Source organism: Penicillium griseofulvum, assembly GCF_001561935.1.
Source record: "Penicillium griseofulvum strain PG3 chromosome Unknown contig_80, whole genome shotgun sequence".
Taxonomy (NCBI): Eukaryota; Fungi; Ascomycota; class Eurotiomycetes; order Eurotiales; family Aspergillaceae; genus Penicillium; species Penicillium griseofulvum.
The window spans coordinates 852,936-868,305 of NW_024467471.1; the positions used below are offsets into that span (position 1 = coordinate 852,936).

A 15,370-nucleotide genomic window follows, 5' to 3' on the forward strand; every position below is an offset into this window, starting at 1 on the left:
TCGCACCATCGAGCCAAGTATTGAACAATTATACTGTGATGTGAGGTGATCATGGTCAAGGGTCAACACGGGTCAAGGGTTAGTGAGAATGGCATCTTGGGGGCCTGATATCACACCATTCCGAAATACACACATCGCTAAACTAAGAATAAACTACGATTATATACGAGTCAGCTATGGAGCACCAACGAATACATTTGACAAAAGCGCAAATTGTCAAATTCCTATCAGTAGAAATGTTTTCAACACTCACGATAACATAAATGTTCTATATACGATCTAGAGGCTAGAAGATCCAGACCGTTATTACGGAATTTACATAAAACGGATTTAAGTGCAGAGATATCAGCATCGAGCTTTAAACAGTCCAAATTAGTCCAACTGACTCATGAGATTTGTGAAATTATCTCATTCTCGCGTGGAAGCCTGAGGTTTGTCAGAGTCGGATAGCTTCCATTTTCGGAAGTGCCTTTTATCTAAAAGTCACGTTCTTCCCTCTTTTAATTTCTGCCTAACATCTTCTTATTTCTCTATTCAAGCCACTTCGTATATACTATTCCTGCTTATCTGGCTGGCAAAAGAGCCATAAGCTAACCTTGGAAGAAACTCGTTGATACAGTTGTCGGCCCACTATCCTAATTCTTCAAGTGACAATTTGCAGTCGATAGCATCCAAGGAGATGACTAGATGTCACAGGTTGCCTTCTATTTTCAAATTTTCAAATTATTGCTCCGGTCCATTGTACGTACCTATTGGTTTTAGCGCCCTACAAGGATCCTGAAAGGTCCCCGCCCCGTTTAGGAACCCGCGGGGATGATCGCAAATACACCCACTTGCTTTAAAGTAGCTTTTATTGGTTAGTTGTAAAGGAAAATACCTCTAACTGGTCGGAAATTGATCAACATGGGTTTCATGATAACTCTACAGCATCCATCAAATCAGTGTCACTTCCTCTAACCGCCGGGGTGGATGCTGACAGCCTCGGCGGCTAGAAGATAATGGGGCTAAAAAAAGACACTTTTGTTACCAGGCCCTTTCGAACGTACAGATGGGACAGGAATCCGATGAAATAATTTTGAAGAGGGTTTCGCTCCTTGCGGTCCCAACTCTTTTCCCTCTTTGGCGAAAAAGACCATCCCGCAAAGACATCGGCCCTGAAAATGGCCTGGAAGACAAATACCGGCTCAGATAAGAGTTCATTCTCGGACAAATATCACATTCAAGATCAAACGCCGAGATGGCGACCATGCTATCTCCGAAGGGGAGTGTTACTTGTCTTCGCGATCATCTTCTGCATTATCATAGCGGCTCTAGAGACACTCAACCAAATATCTCAAGCTCACAACGGCATCGCATCTTCGAACAAAAGTCGCCATTACTTTTGGACCTATGGCCCTACCGCAATCCTCACCATCGTCGCCTCATTTTGGTCGCGGGTTGAGTTCCAAGCGAAGCAGAGTGCACCGTGGTACTCCCTGCTTCATGGACCCGAACAAGCGGAGAAGAATGTGCTCTTAGACTACATATCCGAGATGCAAATGATATCTATATGGAGAGCCTTGAAGAACAAGCATTTTATCGTCGCCTCTGGCGTGGCCTCGTCAATACTTCTCCGCCTTCTCGTCATCTTCTCGACCGGTCTATTTTCGCTGCAACAAGTTCAAGTTCAAAAGTCCAATGTTCCGATTCAGATGCACAGTAATTTCAACATCGAAAACTCCACACTTTATGGCTTTGGGTTGCAGGCATACGACATTCTCAACGGTGTTCTTTTCGATAACCTCCCCTTCCCCGACGGTTCAACTGCGAATTTCGCATTTCAGGAATTCTCCGCCTCGGCTCTTCCATCAGATGCAAATATCACCGTCCCCATTCAAGGTTTAATGGCAGATCTGGACTGTGAGGTCGCTGATGTGACGGTTAAGGGTTGGCCGGCAGGCAATTATTCAAGCGATCTATTATGCCGCGTCGATCTGAAAACCCCGTCATGCAACATCTCGAACGTAAAACTCCAGATGATGTCTAATGACGTCCCAATTGGAGCGACACTGCAAGAAGGACAGTGCGACAATACAAATGGTCCTGGGGGCACACGCGTTGTGGCTACCAGCCAAGAAGCCAAGATCGTTCAGAGCAAAGACGACGACGACTCTAAGAAAACATTGCGTCGCTCCGTTGCATTGATCTGCAAACCATCACTGATGTCTATGAGCCTCAAGGCACAAGCTAAGGCATCCCAATCATCCTCGAATGCTCGTTTTGAACCTCTTCAATCTCAAAATGCGACTTTGCCAGGCCTAACGGCTGGTAACCTTATTCGCCCGGCTCTTAGTGGCTTTGAAAACACCAATGGTTTCAGAGCCATTGAATCGCATCGAAGAGTTGTAGGCAGCTTTTCTGCTCAAACACAAGTGGCACTTGGCATGTGGCTCACAGGAGCAACTCCCAACCTTGAGCCCCTCTTTGAGGTTGATGTGCTTCAAAATGTAACTGTGTCATACTATCGCGCGATGACCGCACAGCTTCTGCATTTGGCTCGATCGCAACACGAAGCAACAACCTATGGCCAGGCGATTGTACACGAGAATAGAGTGCTGGTATCGCAAGTACCCCTTCGAGTGATGGAAGCCTTGCTCTCTTTGGGAGTCCTGCTGCTGGGCTCCATGATTTTCTTTGTATCGCCTGAGACCTTAGCTCAATGGAACCCGAGTTATATCTCATCCATTGTAACCATTCTAGCCAATAGCGAGGATCTACGACAGTCTCTCCGCGGTACTGGGGCAGCAAGCATGCAGGATATCTATAGTCGCCTAGCCGGTCAATACTACTATTCGCAAAACACACCCCGAGGCAGTGCAATTCTTAGCATGAGCGGGGATTACCATGAGCTAGACCACCTCAATCCTCCATCCGAATACGTCGCGTGGAAGCCATTCCCAGGCCTTGTCTCTCGAGCTTCTGGCTTTGTCATAATTGCCATGATCATTGCAGCCTTGGAGGTCGTCCTGCACCTCTCTCAGGCAGGGAACGGCATCGCAGATATTTCTTTCAATGAATACTTGCACTACCTGTGGACAATCATCCCCGCGTCGATTATGGTGATAATAAGTATTTTCTACTCGAGCATGGATTTCAATACACGTTGTCTTGCCCCATTCGCCCGCTTGAAGCAATCTACTGGTGCCACCCTCAAACATTCTTTGGGACTGAGCTTCCTGGACAATCTCGGACTACACCATATTTTCCTTGCAGTTGGCTCGAGGCATTTTGCGGTTCTAGCAACAACATTGGCCACTGGGGCTGCCTTCTTTCTTACCATCGTCACCAGTGGTTTATACTCAGCCACTGATGTTCCTCGACACCTCGGTTCAAATTTTACACAAAATGGTAGCTTTCCAAACCCTAAATCCATTGCTCCAGCGGCGTTGAACATAGATGAATTCAGCGAGGTCACGGGAATCGTGACTGCTAAATACATTCTCCAAGACAACCTCACATTTCCAAGTTGGACATGGGACGACCTTGTGCTCCCTGAAATACTACCGCATTCTGTATTGAGTCTAGGCTCAATGGAAAACTCTTATGTAGACATCCAAGTGTCCGCACTGAGAGCTGCTCCTTCCTGTCAGCTCCAAACGAGGGCATATTTGAATCCAAACATCACCATGGAAAACAATTCAACAGACAAATTTAGACTGACCGTTAATTTGCCCCGTCTGTCTTGTTCAAATAACACCGCAGTGGGAAATTGGACACAGGAAGTGTTCAGCGGGAAACAGCTCCAATCCCAAAATTTCGGATACTCAGTCCACTCCCCATGTTCCAATCCAGACCCCATGAATCCCGGTCCCAAGCTCTGGACAAACTCATACATTTGGGGACAGCTAAGCAATACATCTGTCAAGAGCATAACAGCCCTCAGATGCATGCAATATGCAGAAACAATAGATGCTTCAATACGCCTGAAGTTACCAGGCCTAGAAATTACCCCAAACCACCCCCCGATTCCCGACGAGTCATCCGCAAAACTCGTTCCAGATGTCTACGTGCCGATGTCCGAATGGTGGGTTCTAAGTGACCGAGCCTCATACCCCATGATGGACGCATTCTTCCATTTCCTGATTGCCGGGAAGTACGGCATTCCAATCGAGGACCTTGGAGCTGCAGACCAAAGCGAAAAGGTTATCAACGCCATCAAACGCCAGATACGACTTATTACCGCACAGCAATTTAACTATTTCTCTCGTCGCACATCGAATGAAACAATATCTCGAGCAAGACTAGTCGGGAATATCACGATGCCTGATCGATTGCGGTTGGTTCAAGATGCTACTTCAACGCGGATTCTAGAAGGAATCCTTGCAGCTATGCTTGTATTGGGTATACTTGGTTCTGTGATTATGAATACGGATCATGTTCTGCCGAAGAATCCATGCAGTATTGCAGCTGTTGCGAGTCTTTTGGCAGATTCGGATCTCATAGATCGACAGGCGTTGGAGATGATGCATCCAAAAGATAAACCGCTTCAATCTAGCTTTTTTGGCCAATGTCGTGCTTATTTGGGCTGGAGAGATGGGAAATATACCTCTGAACCGTTGGGTGTAGGTACAGAAACCGGAAGCAGGGGCAAATTCATGATATATCTTGACTCGGATGATGAATCCCGCGGATGGGACGTATCTCAGAGCGAGACTGATGTCCGAAACATATAGATCAATCATCATCTCTATAGAGGTATCATATATATTATCCGACGTATTTGCTATGTACCAAATGATTCAGAATATTTACTCGCAACATAACTGAATAACTTTGAACCGATATTCAACGTCTATTGGGTATCAACGAGTCACACATCTTATAGGAAAACTCCTCAATGCACAGTGCCCGTACGTATATCCCATGTGAAATGAAACGTAGGCTTACAGCTACAATGTCTATGTCTACGAGGTCTCTACCACCAGTAGGCCATGCGGCTCTGCGCATTTCCTTGTGAGAGAGGTAGGACGGTTATACAAATGGCCTTCCAGTCCTAAATTTCGACTCACAACTCCATTGTCCTCCATTCTCTCAAGCTTTTCACAATCTTCCTTGCTTTTTGCGGCCATATAAGTCAACAGCACCAACTATAAGACGTCTTTTTCCATGAACACCGTCTCGGGCTCCTGCCAGAACAACATCTATCATCCCAATGGTAGGAGCTGCCAAACCGGCTAAGCCGGTCACGTTCCCTACCTGTTGGAACTGTGGAGCTCAATTGGCAAGGGCGCCTCCTTGCTAAGAAAAGTATCATTCAAGGTCCAACGTCAGTCATGTGATCGAATTTAAACTCCCGAAAAACTTCACATGTTGCAAAGGTTCATTGTCCTCAACCATTCCTCTAATCTAGAAATGACACTGCAAACCCTACCACTTGAAATCCTATGTATGATTATTCGTTTTATAGGAAGCGATCAGCTTCGCAAACAGGAAGCCTGCGGCTTATTGGTCTGCAAGTTGTGGTATGAGGTTGCAAAGCCCCTCCTACTAGAGGACCTCAAGCTCAGTGCGACGCAGTTGGTACAAGTACCCGACAATGTGTATCCAAAACTGAAGGCCTTCTTGCGAGAGCTCACAATTGATGTGCATGGCCCGGAGGACTGGCCCGCTGAGCGAGATATCGCGAAATTCAATGAAATACTCACTTCATTGGTTGAACGGAGCAATCATTTAGCATCTCTCACATTGCATGTCCGCAGCCAATTTGACCTAGACAATCCGCTGGCCCCTCGCCAGCAGTATATCTCCACTTGGGACCCGACTCAATTTTTGACCGTCCTGGGTACCTCGAACCTCTCACATCTTGTTATCGATACCTACGGTTCAGAAATGAGCAATGCTGTACATATTTGTCCTTTGTTAGCGCTCCAGATGCCCTCGTTGAAATCGGTGCGGTTACGCCTGTGTAGAATCTGCCCACAGATTCTTGAATTCCCCCGGGGTGACAGTGCCATTCCATCACAAATTGAGAGCCTCATCATCAATCTCAGCCTCCAAAATGTCGATCGATTCTCCGCAGGATTTAGTCATCATTGTACCGAGCCAAGGAGGGCGTTGGACCTATACAAAGAGATGACTACGACAGGTATTGAGATTGCAAAACAAAACCCAAGCCTCAAAGTGTTCAAAATTCTGTGTCACAGGCACCCATATTCTGATACGATGACTATGAATTGTATTACTGGGGTCAAGACAATTCTTGATGGCACCTGGGACTGGGGCGATGAAGGGGTTTCTGAACCTGATGAAGCTTCCCCCGCCCATTTTTCTTCAACGGATAGTGATGACTCCAGTTGACCTGTTATATTGATCTCGGCAATATTGACGACCCATGAGAATCGCGCGCAGTAGATACAGTCTCACCAATTTTTCCAAGCGTTGGGAGTACCAGCGTACATCTTCATTTTTGATATGTATAATGCAAAAACGGAGATACGTTTGGTGCGCGCAAATAAACGATATAAAGTTGTAGTATTGGGAGTCGGAATGTTCTTTTGCCATGCACTCGCCAGTTGACGGAAGTGCATTGGCCGAATTACAAATAGGAAACTGCAAGACATATTCAAGAAATGAAATAACTAGTGAATATTTTGGCTCATTTATTTCTCGCCAGCAGAATGAAACTCAGAAGCCTACACAATCCACAGAACACAGAAATAAGTAGAATATCAAAAACTGGTATTGATAGCTGTTGAAGCTGGCACAAGCCGAATGCAAACTATTCACAACAAATGTCGACAAATCACACTTCCCAGGCGAGAATGCAATGATACATGACAATGCAAATCTTACAGAAGAGTGCTAGGAGGATTGACATCCGGTGAGAGGGTGCTCTGTTTTACCCGCTCAAGAGCCGGGACAGTGATGTCGGCTGCCAGATCACTAACGGCCGAAGGGTTGGGCGACGGGCCGGGGGTACGCTCGCCCTTGTTCTGGCGCTGGATAAGGCCGTTGGTGATGCCGAGCACGGAGTCCACGATGACGGCGTCGATACCTTCGGCGACTTGGTACTGTACGGATAGCATGGTTAGATGGTTGTTTGGGGGTTGAGTGTACACGGATAACGAAGGGCACAGAAAGAGCTTACGTCGACGTTGTTGCCGTCATTGTTGAGTGTTCCGTAAGAAACACAGACAAGACCGGACTCCTTGACAATGCGGACCAGCCGCGGGCAGAGGACTAGTGGTTCAGCCTGGGTGACGATTCCGAGGAGATTCCACCGCGAGGCGAACCGAATGGCCTCCTGCAAGCTGCTGGCGCGAATATCACCGACCGGGGAGGCACCTGCGTCGCTCAGGAAGAGAACGGGGATGGAAGGTTGCTTGAAAGACAGCAATAGACAGATATCCGGGTTAAAGCTGGAGAACAGCATGTCGCGCCCGCCTCCCAAGTCGTAGACCTTGGTCAGGATGGTATCGACGAAGGAGTTCAGTTCGATTGCGTATGTGTCCATTTCTTCCTCCTCGCTCTCGTGGAGCATGGGGTATTCTAGCGACCTTGGTTAGATCGACGAAATAGCTGCTCTTAGGGAAGCTGTAGTAACTCACTCAGTTCAATGTTAAATCCTACAGGTTTCGGGATCTTGGTGAATAGTTCCTCCAATGTGGCAAATGGGGCCTGGATGTGCTCGCCGCGGGTGTTGCCCTTGAACCCCTTCTTCTTGAAATCGCGTGTGTGCTTAATCCTCTCGGTCAATTCGGTAGGGTCGTACTCGGAGCCGCCGACAGACATTGAGCGCTGGCGCGGGCCGTACTCAGATGACTCGCCAACTTTCACGGATCCGGGTAGGGCATGACGGTAACGTCCGATGCCCAACCCAAGGAATTGATCGAGGGTCATGGTATGAACAGGCGCATCGATACCCGTCTCGCTGACTAGGAAGTCGTGGTAGATGACAGGCACGTGGTCTTTCGTAAGCTGTACATCAAACTCAACATATGAGGCGCCCAGGTTGGCCGCAGCAATGAACGACTCCACAGTATTCTCACCCAGCTGCAATGAATTGCGGCCGGCCATGTTCTTACCCAGTCCACGGTGTCCAATGACCATGGTTGAGGTCATCGAGCGCCAGTAGGTTTGGTTGCCAGTGATGGACATGTTCGGGTGCTTGAAGGGGGTAATAACGAGAAAATTAAAAGTCACAGACCCGATCACCTCAAGAGTATTCGCGGCAACAATGGGAACAGTGGAATCACCTTTGAGGTTGATTCGGTGCGACCCGACAGTGGGCTTGATGCTAGAAAGCAAAGCGACACCTCGGCCGACAATCTTCTCCTTTGATCCTGCATAGGTCGGGACAAGATCGAAAAGTAGGCGCACCTTGCTCGGATCGGTAGTGTGGAAGACAATTGGCTCGGTTGAGATATTGTCCTGCACAGGCAAGTCAATCACCTCCGGCTCACCGTGCGCACCACTAGCTGTTACCACCATCGACAAAGATGTGTCCAGCTGAGTGGCATGTGCGTTCTCCATCGGGATGCGATCGAGGCTGACTGTCTCGAGCGGCTTGCGCATGTCCATAGTTCCCAGACTAACCAATATCATGCTCTCATCGGTGAGATATCTGTGTCCAAATGATTTGATGGGTTCAGTTGTCCGTACACCAGAGCTCGCAGAAGTCGGGCCTGGCGCATTCGACCGGCGGTCAGTGAGGGACGACCCACTTGGAGGAGAGGAGGACTCGGAGCCAGGGAGGGTTGGAGTAGGAGATGAAACATCGAGCTCAGTGGTGGGAGGGCCTGGACTAACTTCTGCCAAACAACGGGCAATGTCGAGATGGCCTCGCAGGGCCGCGTGCTCCTTAGCTGTCCATCCAGAGGAATCGAAACGCTCCACGTCTGCACCCGCGGCAACTAACATTTTAGTCACACTCAGAGATCCGTCCACACAGGCAATGAAGAGCGGCGTCCAGCTATATGTGTTTTCGGCTAACTCTGTGTCTGCCTTCTGGTCGGCGCTACCATCCAGCAGAATTTGGGCACACTCGTCATGTCCAAATCGGGCGGCAACGTGCAATGCAGTCTCTCCTTGTTCATCTTGGTAGTTGATATCCACGCCAGCATCCACCAGAAGCTGGACAATATCAATAAAGTTGGCCTTGGTCGCTAGTGCCAATACCGCACTAGACTTGGAGACCTGTTTTCTGATGATCCTCCGTTCCTGCGAGGGATCATTCTGGTGTTCGGCATCCAAGAGACACCGGGTGGTTTGGGGGTGGCCACCTACAACACTCAGATGAAGCGGGGCCCAGCCGTCATTGTCTTGCCAGAGAGGACCATCAATACCATCACTGACATCGAACATGTCCCATGCCCTGAGGTGCTCAATGATGACTTCACACACGACCTTGAAACCATACTGCGCCGCGTAGTGCAACGGAGTGCGTCCAGAAAGGTCTTTGGCCATCAAAGACTCCCGCTGGTCAGGGCGCAGCGAGTCCAATAGGGACTGAAGGTGGGTAACAGCAGGATCTTCGCGGCCCAGCTGCTGAGGCATGTGCTCCTCTTTGACCACAGCACGCGGCGGCTGGAGCGTCGGAGGCGCCGCGGGGGTAATATAGCGGGTAGTCTCCGGAGGGAAGTTAAGCACCATCGAGGCCGCTGGCTCGGAGTCACTGGTGGGCTGTTCACGGCCAATGGAAATGACCAGACGGTGAAGGCAGTTACGTCTGTTGATATCATCGTCTTCCTCTAGAGTATCCACTCGATTCAGGAGAAGAGCCAAAACAGCGCGCGAGTGGTGAAGGATAGAGCGCTGAATCAGGGTTCTGAGAACTCTAGGATAAACCGAGTCTCCAACTTCATCTGCAGAGGCCTTCAAGGTCTCAAGCAACTCGAGCAAGACGTGAGTATCATCCTTGCGTAGTGCATCATCGACGGCAGTGAGGATACTAGTAGGCAGATTAAGATAAGGCCTGGCCGAACCACGCTTCAATGAAAGGGAAGAATGGGTGGAGCTCGCGTCATCGGACACCTTCTCTTCCGCCTTAGACTGGTCGGTAATGATAGCCATCCAAGCATTGATGCGTTCCTGAGACTTGAACACGCGTTCATTGGAGGCAAACGGGGTGGGATCGACCTTAGTCTCTAGATAACGCTTTTGGGCCTGCGCACCGACCTTCTTGTCCAGCTTCTTTGTGATTTTGACGAAGCCACGTCGATTAACTTCACCATACCATTGTAAGCGGCGCAAGTGGTACCGTAGATCCAATAGAGCCTCGCGTAGGTCATGTCGATCCTCGGGCTCGAGAGCATGGCGACCCTCCATGGAATAACCATAGCGCTCCTCAAGCAGCTTCAAACGGCGGGCGAACTCGGCATATTTCTTGTTGTAGAAATAATCGACATCTTCAACATTTCGGTCGAGGTTATAGAAGAAACCTATAAGCACCAACACAAAAACCTGGTTAGAAGAGCGCTCAATGGTTCAAAATAATGAAATTTGAGGCGATGAAGCTCTCAACTTACCAGCCAAATCAGGATCTTGACCCGCTTTGATCTGCTCGGCAGCAGACTTGATAAGCTTCTTCAGGGCCTTGTACTTGATGTAGGAGGTGCTCCACTCGGGGACCGTGAATTGCGACAAATTGCGGCCGAATTTCATACTGGCGAAACCAAGGACTCCCGAGTTCAGTTCACGATCCTTTCAGTTTCCACCTTTTATCTGCAATTTCCAACTATGTCCAAGGGTTTTCAATCGAGGGGGGATTCGGATTTCAACCTGAGTGTCACGAGGAAGCGATCAGGTGAGCGGTCGAACGCAGGCAGAGGAAATGAACCACGCCATTGGAATGTGTAGAGGGGATAGGGGACGGAGTAAAAGGGAGACAAAGAGACAAAAGCTTCGAGATGCACCTGACCCTGTCTTGGGGAATGTCGGGGATATGGAAGGGATACTTTGCACACCTAGAGAAAGAGGATGAGGATAGGTTGAACAGAAAGAGCGTGGAGTCAAGAAGTTGTAAAAGGAGAAATGTTTAAGCTCTAAAAGCGAACGGGTTAGAGGTGTGCGCGCTGGACTGACGATGATTTGTCGACCCACGAAAGTTGTCTCCACGGTACTGTTTCTATCTTTGTGTGTGTAGTGTTAGAACATTGTGCGTACAGAGTACAGAACACAGAATTGAGATTTACACAGTGTACAGTATGTCAATGTAATATATTTCAAATTTGCGGTGTGGACAAATTCAAATTTCTTGTTCTCTCCCACGTCATATCCTACAAATAAATTGGTCTTGGCCCCCACATGCGGGATCGGCGATATTTGCAGACCCCAGATTCACATGTTTTGTAACTTTCAAAAGGGTGAAAATACCTGAGAAATAACACTACATATGTACCAGTAGGTACCTAGATACATAGTAATACATACATATGTACATACATAAAATATGTATGTGGTTATTCAGGAATGCCAGTTCCTACAAGATTGGTGGAGGTACCCCGTGACCCTACAACTATAGGCCTAGAAAATCATATCAGGTGCTCAAGTCAAAAAAAAATTCATAATTCTATGTGAAAAAAGGCCATGCCATTGCTGCGCCAAATTCCACGCCTCCCTTAGGCGTAAGAAAAAAGCAATCGCTAAATCCGTCGCTCATCAGGTCATCTCGGAAACATTAAAAAAGAAAAAAAAAAAAAAGAATCATAAAAACTCCACTGGATCAATCCGAGAGCCACATGCAAATGGAAAACATAAAAAGAGTGCCGAAAAAGAAATGCGAACGGTCATGTCTGCTATTAAATCAGTGGCTTCAGGGCCTCTACCCCAGCCTGTAGCACCGCTTGGTTCTTCGTTTTCTTGAGACACGCAGTGAGAATATCAATGCCTCCGGCAGCACGAATGGCGGCTTTGGCGCGGGTACCTATGTCACCTGTCGCGAGGCAAGTAAAGTTGCGAACGCAGACCACACCTCGGTGAACCAGGGCATCATCATCTTCCTGGCATAATCCCAAGAGTAGTTCAACTCCTCGTGGTCGGTCCAGGACAGCAGCTATGGCAGCATCAAACTCCGTCAACATCGCAAGAGCTCCGCCGGCAGCCCGTCGTGTCGGAGCGTCATCGGCATCGGTCAGAGCCAATAAAATGTGAAGGCGCTGGGCCGCTTGCTTGGAGCCATCCGCAAACTTAATGATACCGGACTCGCAAGTCATCAGATTGCAAACCAATTCGCAGGAAGCTCGCTGAACCCGAGCATTGCTAGACAAAAGGAGATCTTCCACCGCAGCCCAGCCTTCCCGGACCATGAGTTCGGGTGCGGAGTCGTCATGGGGATATGAAGCAAGGTTCGTCAGAGCTAGGAGGCTTTCGAACACTGGGAGTAGGTCGCGAGGTTGGTCGGCGGAGAACGAGGCCGTCTCGGGCGATGAGAGGAGAGATAGAAGGGGACGGACGGCAGAGGTAACCTGGGGAAATCCGGAGGATGGGAAAACATGTGAAGGGTCAACGGAGATAAGGATGCGAGCCAGCGCATGGGATGCAATGCGTGTCGTTTCGTTTGTCACAGGGCCAGAGCTACTCTGCTTCGGGGCTGCAAGGCCAAGTAACAGCTTCACGGCGCCTTGCTGGGCCAGTGTTCCACGGGACTTTTGAGGCCTAGTCAGGTTCTGTAGAATCTTTGCCGTGAGCTCATTGGTGGAAGGCAACGAAAGCCGGCCGCACTCAACAAGCAGAGTCATGATTCCTGCGTCGATAACAGCCCCACATCGTCTCAGGACAGCTTCCTCTTCGTCTCGAATATCGATTGCTGGTGCTGTCTTCGCGGTAGATGGGTCCGCGTAGTCCTTCAGCTGTGCCATCTTCTTTTGCTCTTCAGATAGGTTGGGTAAGAATTTGGTGAGGTTTAAAACGACCATCAAGCCGCCATAGAGCACGGATGAGTCGCCGGTGTTTTGTTTCATAGCCGCAATGAAGTTTCGTAGGAAAACCGGATCATTGGCAAGTTGATCCTTAACGGACGGCTTTACCGAAGTATAAGCCAATCCTTCGATTGCGTGAGAGTTGTGTTCAACCTTTTGTTCAGACATCAGTCCCATAAATCGGTGAACTAGTTCAGACTCGCTGTCTTGTTCCAAGACCTTACCGTTGCCAGCCGAGGGTTTCTCAGGCTCGGATGCCCGAATCTTTGCCAGGGTCACTGCAGCCAATTCCGAGCAATCATCACTTCCATTAGTCAGGACATGTGATAACCATTCCCCAAATTTCTTTGAAACAGCCTCGCGGCACGGACGGTTAATGCAAGCCGCATTAAGAAGCTCCAGAACGGGAAGTTCCACTTTTTTGCTCTTGGGATTTCGCGATGCCATCGGGAGGAGGAATGCCATGAATTCTTCCGACAAGAAGAGGTTGGCAGCTGCAGAGGGAGCCACGGGGAAGACGGCGGCCACCGCAGAGAAAGCAACGATCAGATCGCTGACACGGCCTTTGCCGAGGATATTCATAATCAATGTCAAAAATTTCTTTTCGCCCGTCTCTTTAGCCACCTCGAGATATTTCGCAGTAGCCAAGGTCGCCTGGCTCCGAACTTCTAGCGGCAACCGATTGTCTAAGGATGATAGGATCACCTCGAACCCTTCATCGTCGATCAAATGCTCGAGTTCAACAGCGTGAACAGCGAGTAGTCGAGTAATTCCCTTTAAAGAGCGTCCATCCAGATCATGGCCTGATTCCATCAGCTTGGCAATGAAAAGCTGGAAGAGTTCGCTCTCGCAGTGGGATCGTGTTTCCTCCGATGTCCACACGGTGGGGTCCAGTACCACGGTGTCCAGACACACCGCTGCTCCATCACCTCGGTCGTAAATCTCATCGAAGAATGTTGTGACAGAAGTCTGAAGCTCTGTAGAGAAGTATTGTCGAACACTGACATTCTGTCGCACCAATCCAGATATGATCTCATCTTGTGTCGTCGAGAGAGAGTGCGGGCGCTGTGCGAGCAACAATTTGAGGCATTCCAAAGCGACAGTTTCCGGGGATTTCAGGCCATCTGTCCGAAGATAGATAGCAGCTTCTTTGCCTGCCTTTTCATCTTTCTGTGTGGTGTATCGGCGGCAAAGATCGAGAAGCTGGTGACCGTCTTTGTCTTCATGCTGAACTTTCAGGAAGGCAGCTTTCACTTGAGGATTTTCAGGAGCGATCGAAAGGGCCTCTCTAAGATTACGAGAAGCAGCCTATTCAGTTACATATCAGTACTCCGCTAGCTTCTGGTGTTCAAGAAATAGATTACCTCTCGGTGACCCGCGTCGACCAGTTCGACAGCCTCTCGGGCCAGGTGTACAGCGCGTTCTTCTCCCGTTGCTTGAACCATTGCAGGGTTGCGCGAGAGAAAACCGGAAATGTAGACTCCGGTTATAAAGTGGGAAGGTAAAGCGGATGAGAGAAGCTTTCCAAGGATTTTTCTTATGAGGGGCGGAGCGGAAAGATAAGGTGGGAACAGACAACCGCTATGTGGGGGAGAATATAGGAGAAAAGGAGGTCTACGGGTGGGAGAGAAATGGATGAACTAATATATATGGAATATTTCACATTGCCGCGTTGGCCCGTTGGAATTCCTTATGACACCTTATACTTTTTTTTTCCCCAGACATGTTGTAATAATAGACCGACCTCCATCTTATTTCCTGCACGAAACACCATTATCAATTGGCCCGATAAGACACCAACCACATCACCGAACATCGTCACGTTGCGGATAAGCATATACTCAGCTGAGTCTTTCTATATATTTGGTGTTACAATACTATTTTATGGCTTCCAAGCCTTCCGGTGATCCTGTTAATTCCGCTGGATCCCTATAGAAAGGTATCTTTCGTAGAGAATACATATGCAATAGTCACATCTTGGCGCATTCAAGGGATATGCCAAGAGAGACACTTTGTCCTTTCTTTCAAACCGAAACAGAACACATCTCAACAAAAGATGCTCATAAATTCGAGGTACTTTCAGTCACCCACGGCATCACAGCGTGGGAGTCAATCCGATTGGAGTGTGAGCTCCGGCCCAGGTTCCGAATCACTTGTGAGTCAGTTGAAGATCCAGAAGAGCCAAGTCAGTGTTAGAATGTAAGTGTTAGCACTCATGTATGTAAAAAAGAGTATGAAACCAAAGTCCTGACGTAGGTGGTAGTGGTACATTGGATATGGGAAACGACTCCGGAGCTATAGCAGTCGTTATCACCCCGTGACTGGCTTATCGCTTCAAGATCCTCAATTGACGTGCCGAATACTGCTTGAGCTTGGACTCAAATTAAATTCTGGCTGTACATGCAGTGGGATCCCAGTCTAATCGGCCTGGCATCAGTCTCACAGAGCCCCAGCCAACAATAATGAACACCAGC

At 48.7% G+C, this 15,370-nt stretch overlaps 4 protein-coding genes across 4 annotated transcripts; 2 read left to right on the forward strand and 2 right to left on the reverse strand.

The window, feature by feature from the left end:
• Positions 1 to 1,160: 1,160 nt before the first annotated feature.
• Positions 1,161 to 4,712, forward strand: PGRI_013430 (DUF3433 domain-containing protein; the record flags this gene model as incomplete). Its single annotated transcript, XM_040789056.1, has 1 exon — positions 1,161 to 4,712. One exon carries the CDS (start codon positions 1,161 to 1,163, stop codon positions 4,710 to 4,712), a length of 3,552 nt encoding a protein of 1,183 aa, XP_040646009.1.
• A 634-nt stretch (positions 4,713 to 5,346) lies between these two features.
• PGRI_013440 (uncharacterized protein) lies at positions 5,347 to 6,336 on the forward strand (the record flags this gene model as incomplete). Its single annotated transcript, XM_040789057.1, has 1 exon — positions 5,347 to 6,336. One exon carries the CDS (start codon positions 5,347 to 5,349, stop codon positions 6,334 to 6,336), a length of 990 nt encoding a protein of 329 aa, XP_040646010.1.
• A 491-nt stretch (positions 6,337 to 6,827) lies between these two features.
• On the reverse strand, positions 6,828 to 10,641 carry PGRI_013450 (glycerophosphocholine phosphodiesterase; the record flags this gene model as incomplete). Its single annotated transcript, XM_040789058.1, has 4 exons — positions 6,828 to 7,049; positions 7,127 to 7,527; positions 7,587 to 10,418; positions 10,506 to 10,641. 4 exons carry the CDS (start codon positions 10,639 to 10,641, stop codon positions 6,828 to 6,830), a joined length of 3,591 nt encoding a protein of 1,196 aa, XP_040646011.1.
• Positions 10,642 to 11,777: 1,136 nt separating this feature from the next.
• Positions 11,778 to 14,341, reverse strand: PGRI_013460 (UNC45-central domain-containing protein; the record flags this gene model as incomplete). The annotated part of the gene is made up of 2 exons (XM_040789059.1): positions 11,778 to 14,204; positions 14,261 to 14,341. 2 exons carry the CDS (start codon positions 14,339 to 14,341, stop codon positions 11,778 to 11,780), a joined length of 2,508 nt encoding a protein of 835 aa, XP_040646012.1.
• Between the last annotated feature and the right edge of the window lie 1,029 nt (positions 14,342 to 15,370).